At 38.2% G+C, this 22,525-nt stretch overlaps 1 protein-coding gene across 1 annotated transcript in view; it reads right to left on the reverse strand.

Moving 5' to 3' along the window:
* Positions 1-4,192: 4,192 nt before the first annotated feature.
* Positions 4,193-22,525, reverse strand: part of KCNH5 (potassium voltage-gated channel subfamily H member 5) — a 313,954-nt gene continuing 295,621 nt past the window's right edge. Inside the window, exon 11 of the mRNA XM_025870498.2 lies at positions 4,193-5,140. Coding sequence (XP_025726283.1) covers positions 4,193-5,140 — 948 coding nt within the window. The remainder of the gene's footprint in view (positions 5,141-22,525) is intronic.

The raw sequence follows: 22,525 nt of genomic DNA on the forward strand, positions 1-22,525 counted from the left end.
TAAACCCTAGGAAAATATTTAAAGAGTATATCTCAGCTGATCTTCTATGAAAGAAAGAAAAAATTAATAATTTATCTTCATGTGATTTTCATTTGAGAGGAAGATGATTTCCCACTGACCTAATATCATCTTGATATAAGAATGGAGCAGTTCTTATCTTCATTTTATTATTTATTGGTGGGGAATTGAAGCCCAGACACACCAAAGAACAGTTAATTTGCCCAAAGTTACACTGTAATTGTGGCAAAGCTAGATTCAGAATCCAAGACAGAGCTCAGATACTAATCCTAGGATGTTTTCCAAAAAATTGTTCTTTCTTCTCTCCCTTTCCATCAAGACCACAAGAGAAATATTCTTATATGTAACAAAATATTAAAACACAACAGTCACATAATTACAAAATATTCATATTTTAAAGTTTTCCATGTATGATATGTACATTCTAGATAAATTTTCTCATTATCTACATAAAATTTTGGAAAAGAGACATAAAACAGCTTAAAAGATAAAAATTATACAAGATAGTAGAATTCATTAAGAATATGACACATAATTTCACCAGTACCAGCCACTGCACACTTTAAAAACAGTCACTGCTCTGAAGATTAATTTTTTTTAAGTTTTCTAAAAGAATTTAGTAATTTAAAATAGAACAGCAAATGGGCCAGATCTTAGGAGAACAAAATCTCCTTAAATTTAAAGGAAGCTGTGATTTGCATTTGGGTTCCAATAGAATTAATTTTCAAAATGGCATTTTTGTTAGTGGTCATAATTAATATTCTTGTTAACATGCTGGGAACTCCAGGAGTATATGCTTGTTCTTAAAAGCAGTTTAAAACCCCAAATTTTCTAATTCTCTTGCTCTGATCTACATGCATTTTTTTAACTGGGTACTTAGGACAATTTTACTTCTGTACTTAATGTGAGATGAAACTGGTGTCATAATAAAAATTTTCCATTTTAACAATGATGTATATGTCTCTATTCAATATCTATGCCCAAACCATTCTAAGTACTATTTATGTCATTGTGGGACACTAGTAGCTTTGGTATTGTCATCTGCCATTTGTGTGCCTGTGTTCTCTTTATCATAAGCTTTTCCATCTACTAGATCATATTCAGTGCAATAAGATCCTAATACAGACTGGCAAAACTTGTCGTTATGATGCACAGCTCACATTTCCATTTTTGTTTGACTTTTGCTATTACATTACAACCACCTGTCCAGGGTACAGCATCTGATCTTCTATATTATCATAGAAAAATATTGAAGGTATGTAAGTTGCTTTGGAAAATGTTTGGATTGTAAATACATATCTATTTACTCCTACTAGTACATTGTTCAGAAATATAATAATAAAAATTTTATTCTGGATGCACCGAAAGCATCTATACAGTGTAAGAATAAAACATGCAGTCGTCTGGTCCCCCCAAAAGAGAATCTACTGTCCATGTGCTGGCTGAGGCAACACAGAACAGGACTCTATCATTATTGCACGTATTTAAGCAAGTGTTCATCCTTCATTCAAATCTGAGTAAGTTCAACTGGTAAGAATTGCAGAATCTGGGAACCTAAAAGACTATATACAATGTTTGCTGAACACATGCAATTCTGCTGAAAAAGCAGAGTGCATTCAGCACCTCGTCGTGTCATGCACATAGGAACACAGGTGACTGGAAAAGAATACTGTGATAACTGCACCATAAACAAGCAATTGATACTTTTTCCCCCTTGGTGACAACCTGGAGGAGTTCAAAACCATGTTTCTTGCCCATGTATATGAACAATAATATTGTAGGTCAGTTGAGTTAATGGCAGAACACAGCGAATATTTGCACCACTAATAAGCAAAGGCGTGGATTGCAACATCAAATTGCCCTGCTGTTTTAGTCATTCTGATATAGCTTTACACCAATGGTTATTTTTTTTGAAGCATGTGGCTTAAGTTAGACTGACCATTTCTGTATGCAGATTGTCTTTACTATTCATTCACCTTTAAAAGCTTAACCAAGCTTGCCTCATACATGGTTAAATAGAAAAATACCCTGAAATTCAATAAATGTCAGAGGTCAAGAAAAAAGTACCATCCTCACCATGAAAGCAACTTAAATCTCCATTTCAAGGCTGATTCCTTATACTGTGAGTACCTCATTTTCTTGTGCCTGTGGTAGGTAGATGTTGTAACATAGCATGGAGACATGCTCCCCTGGAAACTTCCATGCTGAGTAATGGAAGTTGTGCGCACAAAGAAGGGGAAATGGAACCCATGGCATGTAACATCTGTTCTGAGACTCCTGGATTAAAGAGGCACATTTTGTGGGCATGTGAAGAAGTTCTAATAGAAATTCTAAAATATCAGTTGTTTTTATAAATTACTTTGTTCTGCACTTCTCCAGTCTGATTGCGATAACTTGTCTTTCAGTTCTGGTGGTTTTGTTTGGGGATGCTGGGAGATAGTTAGAAAAGCTCATAAAAATGGCAACAATAGGTCAAAATAGCTCCTTTGATTTTGCTATCATCTTGTGTATGTTGTTAACATATATGTACAGATGCTCCGATAAGGTACAAATTACTGGAATATATTTTCAACTTGATGCAAACAATAACTTCCCTGTTTCCACAGTTAAATGTCATGCATGCACCAGTTTAAAAGTATGCCTCTTTGATCAACTTCACAAAATATACTTTGGTCAAAAGAAATAAATTTTTCTGGGTTCTTACAAATGAACATGTATTTTATTCTCAATACATACCATTTAAGGGACTAGCTATACACAACTCTTTGTGACTTTTTTTTTAGTTGATAATAGGCACTTTCTAAGAGGAGGATTTATGACTCAAAGACTCGGAAATTCAGTCTCTAGTACCCCCCTTTCAAAAATGGATCTGCCTGAGCCACAGTAGTCTATTGTATCAACTCAGCAGAAGTCCTGCAGTAGAACTGTGTGCAAAAAAAAGCTTTAGAAAATTGTAACCAGGATAAAATTATAGAAAAGCAGTTATCTGAACTGAGCAACTTAACATCAACTTCTTAGATTTTTTTCTAACCATGTTTCATGTGTTATCCCTATAAACATTGTTAGGAAACACGTGTGAACAATTCTGTACCTGTGTTTCGCCCTAAGTTACAGATATGCTACAAAAACTGTCTATCTGTTTACATTCTTTTTTATTTAGATCATTATAGTTAAAATTTTGATATGATTATTTAAATGTGTTTTGTTTGTTTCTTTGCCAAGAGCCTTTCGACCTCACCTTTGAACAAGTTTTAGAAACACAAATTGAGAACATTCATCACATTTGGAAAACCAGCATCACTAACGTGAATTGCTAAAAGGCCCTTTTACCCTGTGGTGCAGTTTTTCTATAATAATATATACTATATTAATAGTTTCATATTTATGGGGTTGATAAAATCAGCTTATAAGATGGCAGCTATTCTCCAAGACAGAGGGAGTAGGGATTTCCTTACATAAGAGTTAATGATTACTATCTACGTACAGTGTTAAAAAAGGAGAGGTATAGTTGAGCGAAAATGCAATTCATGCACAAAACTCATAGCAATACGTTCTCAATATCCCACACTGCTATCTGATTTAGGCAACAAAACAGTCATTCCGATGGAGCAAACAGTGCCTATTGGGGAAAATAACCTAACACTAAGTTACAGAAAAATATCCTATGAAAAGAGATTATAAAATGGTACCAACAGTCTAAAAGGTTGAACTCTCCCTTGGCATTAATCTATAATTTTAACTTAACAGAACAGTGAGAAAATGACAATTCAATATACTCAGCCTGAGATCAAATTTGTCATGGCAACATTGGCAGGTTGGACCCTGATTCTTCAAATATTACATTGCCTTGGTTAACAAAAATCATACTTTTTTGTATTAGAATAGAGATTATAAATAAATGTAAAGTGTGCATGCAGTCAACTGCATAATATACAAGCACTATCTATGTTTTAAATAATCATCTTCTTTGGCAGGCCAGAATCCAGCTGGACATGCAATATTTACATATCAAAATCCATATTGTGTTCATCATATGGAAAGCAAGTGAAAATATATATATATGTATATACTGTATATACACACATATGTATATAGATGTATATACTGTTTTTAATATATTAACAAATATATATGTGTATATGTATATATATATATATATATATATATATATATATTAAAAGTGGATTTCATCTTTGTCAGATTCAGGTGACTCTGGCCTTGAAACACTAAAAATATCCTGACATGGTATTTGGGGAGGTACTTGGAGAGGCATTTGGGATTTGGGAGAAGAGGTCTGGGGCACGCTTTTTTCGGAGAGTATTTTTAAAATTTCTGCCACCTGCTTTTCCAGGGCAGTCATTCTGCAGCTTAGCAGCTGAATGTCCTCTTTGAGTTCATGCTTGACTTCCTGCAGTGTGGTTTGTAAGGCCTGCTCTGGGATGGGATAAAAGGGGTGCTTGGCATCAGCCTGAATCGGGCTGTGCTCCAGCGGACTTCGGGCCTCTCCGGCCTTATCCAGACGAAGGTCACTTTTTGTAATCCCACTGTCACAAGAATCCGTTTTCCGTAATGGGTTTTTAGTAACGCTGTTCTCGGAATCGCTGCCCTTGGGGTCCTCTGACAATAGCCCCATCGACTCGGCTTTCGTGACGTTATTCCAGTCTTCTTTCTTCTCCTCGTGCACCCCTGTGTTATTCTTGAGTCGCAGCCATCCCCTCCCATTTCCATTCTTCATCCTGATCGGGCTGTTGACTTTGAGACATTTGGGGTCAGCACCGCCATTGGGCTTGAGTTCCATGGCATCGCGGTTGTTTTGCTTGAGGGACTCGCTGGTTTTCACGTAGGCCAGAGACGTCTGGATGGGCGTGATCTGTGACACGGTGACCACACTGGTGCCCGTGATGGAGGCTCCATTCTGTAAGGAGCGGCTCTCTACCTGGAGCTGGTTCCTCTCGGGGTCACTCTGGGTGGACCCCTGATTCCGCAGCTCCTTCTGCTGCTTGAACTTCTGGAAGAGCTTTCGAACGGGGTGGTCCACGGGGATGCTGAGGGTGACCTCGTTCTTCTGCCTGAGGCGCTCCTCTTCCTCTTTCTTCACGTCACTGATTTTTCGGAAAATGATCTGTGGAGGGGGAGAGACATTCAGAACATGACTATAAACATAGATGGACTTACAATTGTGTGACAGGGTGCTGGATACACTTTGTTTTACTGAGGAAACCCTCGCAGGGTAAGATCACTTAGGAAGGGGAAAAAACACCCCAATGCCATTTAACAGATGCAATATACTGAAAACTCACCACAGGAGCACTGACTTAGCTCATGTTGTCCCACTCGCTTGCATAGGGAAGGGGGAATGTAATGGAAAGACAACTGAAGAGAGGTACTTGCTTTCTAGTTTATGTTCTCGTTTAATAGGAAATATGTAAACATATATGTTAGTATATTATATGTGTGTATGCATATTATGTGTAAGGAAATACAGTAAATTTCCTTGGACTACATCATTATTTTTGTATGTTTTCCTTTTATATACGAATACATTCAATACCATTTTTAATAACATCCTCTGCTTAGGGGTCAAATTATGAGTTCCAGGCTGTAAAAGTTACCAAAACGTTAGGCGGTTTACTAACATAGCCCCTGTGTTGGGTGGGGGAGGGATTACGTTTATTTAGGTGGCTGCAGAGGCCAGAACTAGGATCTGTAAGTAAAAGTTCCCAAGAGGCAAATACCAGCTAAATATATACTTCATTTCAAACTGCTATCTATTCATTGTATAAACAGGCTTGAAAACTGACAAACTTCACACCACTAACATATCCAAACAGAAGTAAGAATGTTGTCCATGTAATACTGTCACAGGGTGGGAGATTGGACTCTTCAAATTTCAGTATTCTTTAAAATTGTTTTTTTACTGTTAGTATTCGTTTTTCTCTTATCATTATTCCAACCTACATACGGGCTCTTCTTACCTTTTGAAATATCATAAACAATTTCAGTGTAAAGTGTTTCTCCCATTCAGACTTTAACTTGTTGCCTCAGAACTAAGTATTGTTAATAGTTTTCTGTGCATATTTCCAGAAGTTTTTTTATTAAGTTCTTTAATTCCAGTATTGTTAACATACAATGTTCTGTTAGTTTCAAGCGTACAACACAGTGATTCAACACTTCTGTACATCACCCGGCGCCCATCATGACAAGTGCACTCCTTAATCCCTGTCACCTCTTTCACCCATCCCCCACCCATCTCTCCTCTGGCAAACATTAGTTTGTTCTCTATAGTTAAGAGGCTGTTTCCTGGTTTCTCTCTCTTTTTTTCCCTTTGCTCATTTGTTTTGTTTCTTAAATTCCACATGTGAGTGAAATCATATGGTATTTGTCTTTCTCCGACCAACTTATTTCACTTAGCATTATACTCTCTAGCTCCATCCATGTTGTTGCAAATGGCAGGATATTCTTTGTTATGGCTGAATAATATTTCATTGTATATGTATACCACACTGTCTTTATCCATTCATCTATCAGTGGACACTGGGGTTGCTTCCATAATTTAGCTATTGAAAATAATACTGTATGCAATAAAGAGGGATGCATGTATCCTTTGAATTAGTTTTTTTTTTAATTTTGGGGTAAATTTTAACTATAGAATTAAATACACAATGCATGTGCTGTTAAACAGGTAACCACAAGTAAGTATGCATAAACTTCATGTATAATGTCTTTTGAAAATATTACCGGGAAGAACTTGTAACTCCATCAGGAGAAGTAAAAGTGTTCACCATGTAAGAAATCACCACTCATATTACCAGAGTTAGACGTGAATTTAATGAGTGTGAGATTTTTTGCTCAGTCTCCTTCTGAAGAACAAAATAACTGCAGGTGAGGGCTATAACGAAAATTCAGAAGGGAGTTATATTAGATACAGTGCTCTCAGAATCAGACAATTTTATGAGGCTGGCAAAATTACTTACCTCATCACCCTCTCTCATTAACTTACTGGTTAGATTGGAGATATATGTGAAGTCCACAGCATATAAAAGACACTCAAAGTATATGTTGGTTCTCTCCATTGAAGTCTCATAAAATACTTTCTATTTGAAACCAATTCCATCATCTCTTGAAGATTCAGCAGCTTCCAGGGTAACATACAAACATCGATTTATACTAGAAACCAATACTAGTGATGGTCACTTAACAGAAAAGTCTGGGAGATAGCAATTCTCTAAGAGCACACTTTCTAAATTGAGATTGATGCACCAAATACAGCTTATCAAGTGGTAATGATTTGTATTTTAAAATATTCTCTAAATTCAATAACCGTCTATGAAGACCAGCATATTTTTCCCTCTCTAGTGGCACATGAAATTGGATCTTTTTCTTTAAGATTTTATTTATTTATTTGACAGAGAGAGAGAAAGCAAGCACAAGCAGGGGGAGCAGCTGTGGGAGAGGGAGAAGCAGGCTCCCCACTAAGCAGGGAGCCCGATGCGGGGTTTGATCCCAAGATCCTGGGATCATGACTTGAGCTGAAGGCAGATGTTCAACTGACTGAGCCGCCCATGCACCCCAAAATTGGTCTTTTTAAATGATGTAATACTAATTCAAAAGTCTGACATCAAAGCTCCAACAGTTTAATTAGAAGTTTTTCAAAGGGTTAACATGTTTCTCATGCTTCCTAAGTAAACAAAGCTTATGCTGAGCCTTCAAGATATTAACACTCTTTGGGATGAGACAGATCCAAACATGGAAACACAGATACCATGTTCCTATTCCATCCCTTTTCATTGAAAAGGTACTCAATCTGGTTTTAGGAGTTGACATGAGGGGACAAATGCCTGGCCACATCCTCCTTCCCACTCAACTCTGACCTTTTTGTTTGTTTTTTTAAAGGTAGCCCCTTAGCCTTGGATAGATATAACCTTGGTGCAATGTAGTAACTGAGAGGCGCCTTTACATTTACAGTAAAAGGATCTATTTCAAACTCTCAACAAAGGAAGGTGGGTGATTGGCATGTAAGAATGTTAGATAAAATGCAAGACATCCATGCAATATTTAGGACATACTTATATGGAAAAATCAGACATTATTTATCTGAATGGGGCATAGTTATATTTTAAAACATATTCGTTGTTTACCTGAAATTTAAATTTAACTGCATGTCCTGTATTTTTGTTTGCTAAATTTGGCAACGCTACTGGTATATAATAGACAAAAATATTACTATCTCTGTAGTGTCCATGTGTACTGCTGTGTGAAGCTCACAGTTTTCAGAAATTATAATAACATATTTGGTGTCCCTGGAACTGAGAATTTGTTGGTATCTTAGGCTAGAGTTTTATGTTTTAAAATTTCAGTAAAATGGCTAATGATTGTTTACAGTTATTGTGTGCTTAGCAAGTTTAGAATGTTTAATGATTTTTTTTAAGATTTTATTTATTTGTTTGAGAGAGAGAGAGAATGAGAGATAGAGAGCACGAGAGGGAAGAGGGTCAGAAGGAGAAGCAGACTCCCTGCTGAGGCAGGGAGTCCGATGCGGGACTCGATCCCGGGACTCCAGGATCACGACCTGAGCCGAAGGCAGTCGCTTAACCAACTGAGCCACCCAGGCACCCAGAATGTTTAATGATTTAAGCCCATGTAAAACATCAATGAAATAAGCCTTTTGCAGTTTCCCTGACCACCATCTGGCCCCTCCCCACAAACCAAGAGCAAACAAAGGTGTCTGGACTGCTATTTAAGCTGAGAACAGAAACTCCAAATTCCAAAATACCTAGTACAAAGGGAGTCCTGTCACAGAACCAGGCAGCCAGTCTGCATCAGGGGAAAAATGAGATAGAACTTGGGTTGGCATATTTGGTCACCATGAAGATATAAAAGGAATTGAGAAAGAGAAAGAAGAGAGATTTGGGATATCAAAATCCTAAGTGCTACACGTTGTTCCTTTCCCTCCATCTCTGCACTCCAGAGGGATAGGAGGTGAGGTGGTACTAGATGTAGCCCCTGGAGATTGAGAGGTACTTATGCACATTCAGACAGGCCCTGACTTCTCATCTGGAGTTTGCAGAGCAGCAGGACCCATGCATTTACTCTCTAGAGCCAACAAAGCATGCTAGAAAGAGCATACATCCTCTTTAGAGGGGAAAGGTTCGCCTCTTTGTGTCTACCCACACTTCTTGTGTGCCTGGAGGGGCATGGCTAGGATCCCCATGGGTCCAGGAACTACAGAAGGTAGACAACTGTGATTTCAGCCCCATAGAAGCCAGATGAGGCCAAGGTACTCCATGGGGTGGGAGGAGTTGCTGCATTCTGTGGGACACCTGCTGACAGGGCTCAGACCATTAAATGTGCCACGCAGTAAAGAGTGCCCGGTAGCTGGTGCAGCCAGCTCAAAGGCCAACACTCTGAGGAGTTGCCACAAGCCCTCCAGGTCTCACAGACAAGCCCTGGGTGTGAAGTGGACCCCCTTCCCTTAGTGGCAGGCCCACAGGCAATCATGAGCCCAGTGAAAGTAGAAGCAGGTGCAGACGGAAAGCTGGGAAGAGAGAGTCATGAGGAAATTTCTTACCCAAGCTACAGAATTTGACCTGGAGCCCAACTGAAAACAATAATCCTTGGATTTGATCAACTACTTACCATAACCAGGCTATAGAATGGAAATTATGACTTACTGAAAAATAGATATTAGAAGGTTGCATATAGCAAAGGGTCACTTCCACACATGTATTATCTCATTTAACTATCATCACTACTCTTAGATATAGGTCCTATTATTCTCATGTTACAGAAGAGCAAACTGAGGCATGGAGAGTTGATTTGGTGGTTTGCTGCAGGTCACCCAAGGAGTAAGTGGCCAGGATAAATCCAAGAAGTCAGATTGTAAGCAGTCCTCACCATTACACTCTACTGCAGCTCTGTAAGGTAATTTTGACACTTCCTCCTGGGCCCCCCAAAGATGTGGATAGTTGAGTGGGTAAAGTAGGGAGTGATAACAGCAGTTTCACACCCAACAGATAACCCTTCACAGAACATTTGCCATGGAGAACCATCCCCGAAGGCAGTGACTTGAAGAAAGGACCGCAGCTCTGTGCTTGCTAGGGAGGGTATTAGGAGAGACAGCTTCTAAGCTCTCCTCATTCTCAAAGGCAAGTCCAATAGGCTGGCTTCACTCTATTTCCCTTTAAAATACATGCTGCCATTTTGTAGCTTCCTGTTCTCTTCAAGGCACCTCTTGTGTTTTCTTCTAACTTGCTTCTACTTAAATATATTACCTTTACCAAAAGCAGGGGGCAGGGCAGGTCAAAAGGTGTAATTTTCCCCAGACTCTAATACCATTCTTGATCCCACTGCTACCTAGATTCATTTATTTATGGGGGCAGAGATTTTGTCTCTTTTGTTACGTGTTGTATCTCTTACAACAGTGTTACATTGAAAGTCCTCAATAAGTAATGTCATTCATTAATTCAATAATACATTCTCATACATTCAGCAAAGTATGTTTGTGATAGGTCTACGAATAGAAAATACTACCAACAGGAAGATTTTCTACTTTTTAGAAATTGTTTTTCACTCAGTAAACAATGAATCAGTGCTATCTATATTATTGTAATTGATCATTAATGTCTACTCTTATTTCCTCATTTGGAGGCAAACACTACATCATCTACCTCCTGGCATCCTTAGCACCTAGCCCACTGCTGGGCCCAAGTAGATAGTTAACAAATGCTGGTTGAATATAATCACATTCAAAACTTTGACCTACAAATCAATCATTAAAATACTTGAATGAGAACCTATCTCCGATTTCCATTGTAAGGATGCAATAACATCCATTAAGAACTTATTTTCCAGTTGGTGACAATGCCACACTTTCTTAATGCAAGGTAATAGGCACAGAAATTAAAAACAAAGAAATGAAAAATGAAGAGATGATTTTATCACGTTTAAAAGGTTTAAAGACTAATTATCCACTGAGGTACCACCACCAGTTGAATCATGTCTTATATGTAAAGTATGATAGCTTTTTGTTCTGTCTTGAGTTATAAAAAATGCATTACAGACCAAGAAAATAAAACAGCAGGGGTGCCTAATGGAAGTAACTCACTACATTAAATGTAATAGGCCCTCTCTATAAGTTCTCATTTTTTTAAAGATAACTTTATGACCCTAGACTACAAATTTAAATAACAATGTATCTTTATTACTAAGGAGACTAAATTTTATCATAAAAATAGCATGGTAATTATTCTACAATACCGTTACAAGCATGAGCATTCTCAAATATGTTCTGCTGAATCCTTCCTTTTAAGAAGTGCTTTTTACCTTTAACTTTTTAATTATGTATATAATAAAATGGTTCAACTTAATAACAGAATGGAAAGATGGATAAATTTTATTTAGGTAAGCCCTTTAAAAAGATGTTTTTATTTAGATTGTAAAAACTAGCCTTTGGCAATTGAAAGATCTGCAAACAATAAGCATTTTTGTAATTCAGCTGATTCCTGTATGGGCAATGTGTCATACAGAAAAGAAAACATTTCCTGCTAAATAAACACATAAGTTATATAGATTAATTTTAACCAATTATTACATAGAAATCTCTGACAATAAAATAATAAAATCTTAAAAAAATTAGTTGTATTTCTATATTTTTCTCTAGAAAAAAAATTTTTAATTCCCCTAAAGAAATCATTTTAGAAAATGTGAAAGGATCTGAGTCATAGAACACATGAATTAAACAATGTAAAAGAAGACATGTATATCCATGATTCTCAACATGGTATTAAATCAGCTTTTAAAAATCTAGTATTTGGGTTTTTTTCTCAGTATTAATAATCTAAAACTCTTGCACTTGATGTACTCTGTGTCTTATCTTTTGCCCAATGGCAAATCAAATTGCAGATGCCACACCACAAAAATTAAGGACAAAATCAAAAAAAGAAAAATCATGAATCAGGCTATGACTCCGCCACACATTTATTGGTAGAATGCACAATAGCCTGTACTGTTTCTATCAGCAAAGAGGTTTATTTCATTTAATCTTTTCTTCTCCGTGCTTCATTATGTTCTGTGGAGCCCATGCTGGAAGGTTTAATTTATTTAAATGATAAAAGCTTCTTAAACTTAACAGGGAACATGGCCAACTGAGCTTTCCATTTTGAAAGTAGGACATTTGATCATAAAAGTGATATCAAAATTGAATAATTTGAATGTGTACTGAACTTTGAAATCCAATAAAGGCAAGGAAAAAAAGGGCTAGAATCATTTGTTTAATGACATGGATTTAGTGTTATATAATTTGAAGGAAGATAGAGGAGTTTCCCCTCAAATGGCCCATCACTTTCCAGATCTCTGAATCTAGGGAATTGACTAGGAATTTATAGCCGTAAGTGATCAGGCAGAAGCTCCGGTTCATCTGACTCTTATGGGATCTAGTCGGTTTAGTTCTTTGGTTCTTTTTACTGCTTCTATAAACTTAGTCACGAATTCTACCTCTAGTTCTTTCAATCTATTCCAAGCTAAAACTAAGACAACAAAGAAGTATTTATTAAACACCATCATGTACATAACAGAGGCTATAAGCTCATCTTAATGAAGGCCACAGTGATAGGGCTGGGGCAGATGGTCATTCAGTAAATATAGATGTGTGAAGGAAGGGTAACAATGACACATCACACTCTATTTTGAAATATGGCTGCCTTGCTTTACTTCAGCCACTCATAAGTCCGTAAGCTCTTCAAAGACAAGGAATGTGTTACAGATCCACTTCAGCCTCTTAGGTCCTAAATAAATCTTGAGGAATTAACTAATTAACTGATAAGTGTAAAAAGAAGGGAGAAGGAGGTGAGTTGAGAGAAAAAAGGAAAGAAGGGAGGGAGGAGCATGGGAGAAAAGGAGTATCTTTTGATTTTGTTAATGTGTCAGGTAATGCCTAGTATGGATAAGTGTGGTTAGTAAGATGCAAATGCAAAACATCTTAGAATTACTAATTCTATTCCTGAATTTACTAATGAAACCTTCTAGGCCCCATTTTTCCCCCCATTTTTCCTTACCATATAAAAGGGTGTTATATGCAACTAATGAATCATTGAACACTACATCAAAAACTAATGATAATCACCTTCCCTTCACGTGCTGGGGAACTCCTACTTAGCCTTTAATACTCAGCTCAGCTGTGCTCTCCCTCATGAGGCATGACCCAAAACAACATAAAAATTCGGAGCCTCTAACATTATCCTTAATGGTAAAATACTGAAAGCTCTCTCCCTAAAATGGGGAAAGAGGTAAGTATGCACCATCTTGCCACTTCTATTCAACATTGCAGTTGAAGGTTCCAGCCAGGAAAATTGTTAGGAAAATGAAATAAAAGACATCCAGAATGAAAAAGAATTAAAACGTGGAGATAAAAAATGGAGATACCATTCAGAGATGACATGGTCATGTATATAGAAATTCCCGAGAAATACACACACACACACACACACACACACACACACACACACGCACGCACGCACACACAGCTGTTATAGCTAATGAAGGAGTTCAGAAGGATGCATGGCACAAAATCAATATAAAATTAGTTGTATTTCAGGTGTCTGGGTGGCTCAGTCGGTTAAGCATCTGCCTTCAGTTCAGGTCACGATCCCAGCATCCTGGGATAGAGCCCCGCATCGGGCTGCTTGCTCAGCAGGGAACCTGCTTCTCCCTCTGCCTGCTGCTCCCCTGCTTGTGCTCTCTCCCTCTCTCTGACAAATAAATAGATAAAATCTTAAAAAATTTAGTTGTATTTCTATATACTAGCTAGGAACCATTGATAATGAAACTAAGAAAATTTCATTGACAATAGCAACAAAGAGAATAAACTACTTAGGAAAAATTTAACAAAAGCGCAGGACTTATATGCAAAAGTTAAAAAGCATTATTGAAGTAAAGACTTAAATAAACAGAAAGACATTTCATGTGTATGGGTTGGAAGACCTAATATTGTTAACATGACAATATTCCTGAAATTGACCTGCAGATTCAATTCAATTTCTATCAAAATTCTAATAGCCAATGTTTCAGAAATCGACAAGCTGACCCTAAAATGTGGATGGAAATGTAAGGGACCCAGAATAGCCAAACAATACCAAAAAAATAAGAATGTTATTGGAGGACTCATACTTCCCAGTTTTAAAACTCATTACGAAGCTACCATAATCAGGACAGTGAGGTACAGGCTATTGATAAGAACAGACTTATATATCAATGCACCAGAAGTAAGTGTCCAAAACTAAACCCATGCATCTGTGCTCAACTGTTTTTTGACAAGGATATCAAGGCATTCAATGAGGAAAGATTTATCTTTTCCACAAATGGTGCTGGATCAACTGCACATTCACAAGCATAAAATGAATATGGATACCAGCCTCACACCATATACAAACTAATTCAAAATGAATCAAAGACCTAAATGTAAGAACTAAAGCTATAAAATTCTTAGGAGACAAAGGCATAAATTTGGGTGGCCTTGAATTAGGGAAGGAGTTTCTTAGACACCTAAATCTTAAGCCACCAAAAACAATTAAATAAACAAACTGGACTTCATCAAAATTCAAAACTCTTTTGCCTCAAAGGACACTATCAAGAAAGTAAAATAACAACCCACAAAATGGGAGAAATATTTGCAAATCATATATTTGATACAGGTCTAATATCTAGACTATAGAAAGAACTATTATGACTCAACAATTAAGAGACAAAAGAAAACAAAAAATAATCAAAGGATTTGAATGGACATTTCTTCAAAGAATATATACAAATGGCTAATAGGCACATGAAAAGATATTCAACATCATTAGTCATTAGGGAAATGCAAAATCAAATGAGATATACTTCACATCCTCTAGGATGGTTATAATCAAAAAATAATGTGTTATCAATAACAGAAAATAACAAGCGCTGGGAAGAGGTAGAGAAACTGGATGCCCCTATACATTGCTGGAAGTAATAAATAATGGTACAGCCTCTGTGGCAAACAGCTTGGCAGTTTCTCAAAAAGTTAAACATAGAGTAACAATATGACCCAGCAATCCCAATCCTCGGTAGATATCCAAGAAAAAAGAAAACACAGAGTCACACAAACACTGGTGTACCAGTGTTCATAGCAGCATTATCCATGATAGCCAAAAAGTAGAAACAACCCAAATATCTAGTCCTGGTGAATCAACAAACAAAATGTGGTCTATATGGATACAAAGGAATATTCCTGAGCCAGAAAAAGGAACAGAGTACTGATACATGCTACAGAATGGACGAACCTTGAAAACATACTAAGTGAAAGAAGCCTGACACAAAAAGTCACATAGGTTTGATTTCACTTACATGAAATGTCCAGAAGAGGCAAATTTAGTCAGAGGATATTATCTATGGCCGGGGGGAAAGTGGGAAATGGGGAATAACTACTAATGGGTATGGAGTTTCTTTCTGGGGCTATGAGAAGGTCCTGAAATTAGATAGTGGGTGATGGTTGCACAACTTTGTGAACAGACTGAAAAGTACTAAATTGTACACTTTATGGTGAATTGTATGGTGTGTGAATTATGTCACAATTAAAAGGATGCAGGGCTCCTTGTTCAAAATTATTAAGAATTTCCAGATAACAAGAGTAGAGCATTAAACCAAGAACAGGGCCTTTCTAAGTGCAAAGCTCTGTATGGCTCAGGTTGAGCATCTGGGAAGCTCGCTCTGCTAGGAGGCTTTCACTTGCTGCCCCAGGAAGAACTTGGTCCATCCTACTCTATAACCTAACAGCACTTGCTTTGTCACACTTATTGATGGTGGCACGCAGCAGCAAACAAGATCTTCATTCACATTATGTCAAACACCCACTATGTTCCAGGCTGTGTTTTGGAGTTAGGTATACGTCAGTGAACAAAACAAAACTCCTTAAATAGTCTAGAAAATGTCAGGTGGCAATGCGGGCTACAAAGAAAAATAAAGAGCTGTTGGGTCTCTTTGAGGAAAGGAATATGTGAGCCGAGGTAGTGATGAAATGAAGCAGCAGACCATGCAGATAGCCATGGGGAGAGGTGGACCCCTGAAGTGAAAGAGTACTTTGCAGGGCCAAGGAGCAGTAAGGAGGACAAAGCGGGGGCAGCACTTGCTAATGCGGGAGGCCAGGGCCTTGGATCTGAGGGCAGTCATGGGAGAGGACGCACATGATCTCACTTCCACTTTGAAATGATCGCTCAGGCTGCTGTGGGGAAAATAAACCGGGAAGTGGGGAGGAGAGAAGGATGGTACCAATTAGAAGGCTCTTGGACTCATCCAGGTGAGACATCAGGATGACTTAGAATCAGGAGGTAGAAATGGAGGTAGTGAGGTGGTCAGATTCTGGATTTATCTTGCCAGTAAAACTGATAGTTTTGCAGATAAGCGGATGAACAATTTGAGAGGAAAAGAGAAATTCTTTTAAAAGCCTCTCTTTAGTCTAAGCCCAAGGATAAATGATAATGCCATTTTCGGAGATGGGGAAGCCTGGAAAGGAGTGGCCCATAAACTAGAAGGGCAAGTTATCCACCTGCCCCACCTCACCCCAGACACACACACACACACACACACACACACACACACACACACACAAATATGCTTGCACACATACACACGTGCACAATAGACGAGGGCAGAGCAAGAACAGGCTTGACTGACTAAACACTCCCATTAAAAGGGGGCAGGGAAAATGGCTCAAAGACTCCCCAGTCACTGGTCCACAGCAGCGATGGAGTGTGCCAGGCAGGCCCTGGAAGGCCCGTCTGCCCCAGCAGTGCAGTAAATTCCTTTACTAGTCTCTCAGCCTGCTGTACGGGACAAGCTATGTGAGATAAGCTTCTCTGTGGCTCCCAATTCCATCTTCTTGGAGGTGGTTCTTTGTCCCTATTCTATAGTCAGACCTGAGGTAGGGATTGGAGAGTTTGTCCTATATCAGGATTGAAGAACTTCCTTAGCTATTTCCTTTCTGAAAATTTGGGGGCCTAAGGTGTGGTTTCAGGCTCACATAGTAAATGTACTCATTATACTCATATGTACTCATTTGTATCTGGTTTCTTTCACTCACTGTTATTTTGCCGGAGTCACTCATGTTGTCTGTAGTTGGGGTTCATTAACATTCTTGTAGAATTTCTTACTGAGTGTGTTCGGGAACCTGGATCGCCCAACGGAAGAACCAAGGCTAACCCATCCCCCCCTTCCCCTCTGAAACCCTCAGTTTGTTTCCCAGAGTCCATAGTCTCTCCTGGTTCATGTCCCCCTCTGATTTCCCCCCTTCACTTTTCCCTTCCTTCTCCTAATGCCCTCCATGCTATTCTTTATGTTCCACAAATAAGTGAAACCATATGATAATTGACTTTCTCTGCTTGACTTACTGCACTTAGCAAAATCCCCTCCAGTCCCATCCATGTCATGCAAATGGTGGGTATTCATCCTTGCATATATTTTTCCAAGGTTTTAAGTTAAAACACCTACCAAACGTTTTTACTGAACTACTAATTACTAAGCTACATACAAAGCTTTGGTAAGAGTATAAGCTCGAGTGCCTTATTCACTGGGTTCAAATTGTGGTCCCATCTATATCCATTAGCTGTGTGATTCTAGACAAGTTACTGAACCCCTTTGTGCCTCATTTACTTCATTTGTAAAAGGGGATAGTAATAGTGCTTTCCTTATATGGTCGTTGTTGGGAATAAATACACTGCTGTGCCTAAAGAACTCTGAAGAATGCTGAGCCTATCATATGGATTTTCTTGATCAATGTTAGCTATTAATATCTTATCACATCAGATAAGAAAGCTGTAGTTCTAGAAGGTGTGGGACAAATAAGATGAATCTTGGGAAGAAGAGGTGACTAACATTAGTCTGTTGCATGAAGCCACAAACATTGCCCAGCGTGCGGATGTGGGAAAACTTCACAGGACTTTCAGCAGGATCTTAAATCATGAGTAGGAATTCACCAAAGAAATAAAGCCTGGAAGGAATCGTGAGCAGAGACACACAGCTGGTAGAAAAGTGCAGACGACTAAGATCGTGGTGCATTTAAAGTACCTTGAATTGTTCTATATTCTTGAGTCAAAGGTCCCTGGGACTAAGAGAGAGAAAGTTAATCTAGAAAGGTAATTTTTAATTTACTTTTAAAATTTCTGTTCTTCCTCAAAAGCCTGAGTTCCATGACAGTAGTCACCATTTCTACTTTTTCCCCAATAAATATCATCTTATTGAATTGAAGTCAAAGAGTCAGTTACAGTGATCTGCACTTTACATGCAAACCAGGTCTCTATTTTTTTTCTTCTCAGACTCTGCAAGAATACTAGTTATTCTAAGCATTTACATTTATAGTTTGAAATGAAAATATACTTTTTGGACTTAATGGGTTGTCTGCAAGGACAAGAAACGTGGATAAAGTATTATTGTCTGATCCTTATTTTACTAAAGCCAAAATAAAATAGCTGCTAGAGTATAGTAATTTAATTTCAAGCATTGCCTTAGAATTAGTGATTCCTGCAGAAGTACCCTACCTCCTTTAACTGTTATGGGAAAAACGGTGCAAGAGAGGCAAAATCAATAACTTTACAGCAACAACATCCACCATGGATCAATTAGTGCAATCAGTGGCACAGTAATCAATTTACATGACACATCCCAGCTCCTTATTTTCCTTTTGTTATTCTTCACTATATGGAAACAAATCTCTCCAAATTGTTATTTCTTGTTTAATATTAACAGAATCAAGAAACCTGTTTCCACACCTAATCAAGAACAGCAATATAGGAGTGTTTATTTGTTAAATGAATCTGAGAACATAATAGACTCACAGAAATCTTCATTTTTGTTGGGAGGACATTATGTACAATTAAAATTTGTCTTTACCCGTAGGTAGACTTCATCCCCCACACAAGGACACAAATGTCAAAAGTGGTAGAGTAAAGCTGCAAAGGCACAGTTCCAATTGGGTGATATTGAACTATGTTCCAAACAATCAGTACAGATTTGGGGGGATGGGTAGTAGCTATAGCATGTGACACTCTTTTCTGACAATACCATTTTTCCATTGACTTTATTTGTAAAAAATAAAATGTTTAGAACTTTGAAAATATTATTGACCATTTAAAAAAACACTGATCAGGGCACCTGGGTGGCTCAGTCAGTTAAGCATCTGCCTTCGGCTCAGGTCATGATCCCAGGGTCCTGGGATCGAGCCCCGCATCTGGCTCCCTGCTCAGGGGGTAGTCTGCTTCTCCCTCCACCCCTCTCTCTGCCCCTCCCCCTGCTTGTACTTGTGCTCTCTCTCTCTCTCTGAAATAAATAAATAAAATCTTTAAAAAAAAAAACCACTAATCATATTGATGGGGGAAAAAACAAAAGAAACGAAGCGATAATGTCATTGTAATAATTCAATTTGTTCTCTTCCTTTTGAGACAATATTAATTTGTTAGTTATAAGCTATGTGGATTTAGCAAATAGGTGGTTTCTACATGGACTGTAAGTATATAAATGTGGTACAGTTTTTTACTAAAATTTAAACCTCGACTATTTATCTGCCTTATGTGACACTTCCTTTAACTTTCAGAAAAAATGTGTTGTACTGAGCATAAAAATGCTAATTATAATACTTGTAGGAATTTTATCTAAATTTTATGAAATAATTCTAAGAGTGCCACCATTATTATGGGTTTAAGTTTGTTGCAAATATACTTTTTTTAAAAAAAAAAGAGGACCCAAAAGAAGGGGAGCAAAATAAAATGATCTCAGTTGTATAAGATGGATTTTGAGGGGTGAGCATCAGTGGTCTCATTTCCAATGAGTATGACCTGCTACCGAGCTAATCTGATAAAGCCATGATCCTGAATCATCCCTTCAACTGGCCTTCTTGAGTTACACAGTCAGGCTGCTGTGCATCCATAACTGAATGACAAAATCCGTCCATCCGTGCATGATAGCTCAGGATCTCCAACATCACCTGGGCTTTCAGTGGACATTTGTTGTCTTGTCTTCTGGTCAATTCTGCCCGCCCTGCCCCTGTCCCAGTGACAGATTCAGAGAAATATAACTCTCCTCACAATCCACCCACATCCCACCTTCCCACTCTCAGCAGATGATCATGCCTTCTTTATCAGGAAAATTGAGACAAAGTGTTCAGCTCTCTCAATTTCTTGACTTTCCCTTTTGGTCCCTTCATCACCTACAGATTCAAAACAACTGTGCTTCTGCTTCTCCTTCTTTCCAGTCTGAGAAGATGACGTGTTCTTCCTTCTGTTTAAAGCCAATTCTTTCACCTTGACTCTGACACCTGAATCCTTCAGGACTTTTCCCCTCAATTATCCTTATATTCTCCAATAGTTTTAACTTTTTTTCTACTGACTTTTTACCTCAGCTTTTAGCTCATCTCTCCCATACTGGTGCAGTAGGGAAAAAACTTTGCAAAACTCAACCCTTTTCTTTTACTTTGCAGCCGCTTTAACTAATATTGTATCTTCTTATTGCTCTACTAAAACTAATTTTGTACTGCACATACCCTATTTACCCCTCTAGACCCACTCCCACCCTTCTCTACCTGCCCTGGATGCTGGCCTATGACTACACCAATGGGCTTACTTGCTGCCTTGCTTCCAGTTGGGTTTGGCCAATGAGCAGCACCAGAAGGAGATATAACAGAGGAAGGAAAGTGAGGAATCAGAGACTTTTTATTCCAGTTCCTTGAGGTGTCGCCATGGGCTGGTTCAATTCTTTGACTTAATTCCAGGTCACAGCTCCTGTCAGGCAGCCTTCTTCATACAGTCTCTCTCTCTCTCTATTTCTCTCTCTCTCTCCCCTTCGCCTCCTTACCGTCTTCTCTCTCCTTCATCTTATCTTTTTTGGCCAATGGATGGTAACAGTGTGCTATAACTAGCCCATGGGTAGCACTATTCCTTATACAAAGAAACCATGACAGTTGCCCACTTTATATATAAACCTTTTATTTAGGCTCCTTGAATTATCCAGTAAGAGTCTGCCCTTTGTCTCCTGCTGGGTCCCAGGCTGGTACAATTTTCTTGAAAGAATAGTTTATATAGATACTACTTACACACTTCTTATTCAGTCGCCAATCCACACAACTTAGCTTTTGTCCCAACCATCCATATACTAAAATTACCTTCTTTCTCTCTGGCCACTATTATTGATCCCCAACATACACAAATCCTATGGTCATTCTTCAGTCCATATTTTACTGTACATTTTTTCTATATTTTACATTGTTGGCCACTCCATTGTCCAGTAAATCTACTCCCCTAGCATGCATGATAACCGCATTGTTCTCCCTTTATATTTCACTAACGGGTTCTTCTTACGATTAACTCTTCAAATACTGGTGCTTCCCATAGTTCAGTCCTTGGCCCAATGTTCTTTTCATATCACATGCTTTTCCAAAGTGAAGTCCTCTACTCTCAAGACATTAAGCATACCCAACACTGTCCAAATCTAGCTATCTGCATGTTGACACAACTATCTATATATTCAGATGACACTTGGGCTGCCCACTTGGGCTCCCAGAATATCTTCCAATCTCTCAGAGAATTTAAGATAGAATACTGAAATTATCTGCTAGCATCTCTCTCTACTTCATTAAACCTAAAGTGCTCTGAGGCAAGGAAGAAGACTTGGTCATCTTTTAACAATTTCAGAGCACAGTTTCCTGAATCAAAGCAAATATTTAACAGCAATTTTTGTAAATTAAAAAATAATTATTAATAATAACAAGCCTCTTGTTACTCCTTAATCTCAGTGTCATTACTTAGAAAATAAGCATTGCAGTGCTTTGAATATCCATGAAAAAATTAGTATTCTGATATATTAAAGGATAGTTTGCCAAGCCATAAACTGATATATTGTATCCTGAGCCATATGCCACTCTATATCATGTGTTCACTTGAAATCAAGGCAAGTGCATATAAGTCCTTGGAGCAGGCCAGGCTGGATTTATATGCCTCAAGACTGGGGAAGATATCTTGCCAACATGTGTTAGAGCTGATATCCAACTCCTATAGCTGAGACCCTATCAGAGGTCTTGCAGGAAACAAAGATTAATGATGTTCAGTTTTGAAAACGGGGAGAAGGATTTTGTAGTACAAGGACTGCGGGATCAAAAAGAAGAGTCGGTATTTTGATACGTGCAAATGACATTACAGATAAAGGGCTGGTATCCAAGATCTATAAAGAACTTCTCAAACTCAACACCCAAAAAACAAATAATCCAGGCAATAAATGGGCAGAAGACATGAACAGACACTTCTCCAAAGAAGACATACAAATGGCTAACAGACACATGAGAAAATGTTCAGTATCACTAACCATCAGGGAAATACAAATCAAAACCACAATGAGACACCACCTCACACCAGTTAGAAGGGCAAAAATTAACAAGACAGGAAACAACAAGTGTTGGTGAGGATGTGGAGAAAGGGGGACCCTCTTATACTTTTGGTGGGAATGCAAGCTG

The sequence above is a fragment of the Callorhinus ursinus genome, unplaced genomic scaffold (genome assembly GCF_003265705.2).
Source record: "Callorhinus ursinus isolate GAN/ISIS: 27379988/994484 unplaced genomic scaffold, GSC_fseal_2.0 scaffold8, whole genome shotgun sequence".
NCBI classification, from domain to species: domain Eukaryota; kingdom Metazoa; phylum Chordata; class Mammalia; order Carnivora; family Otariidae; genus Callorhinus; species Callorhinus ursinus.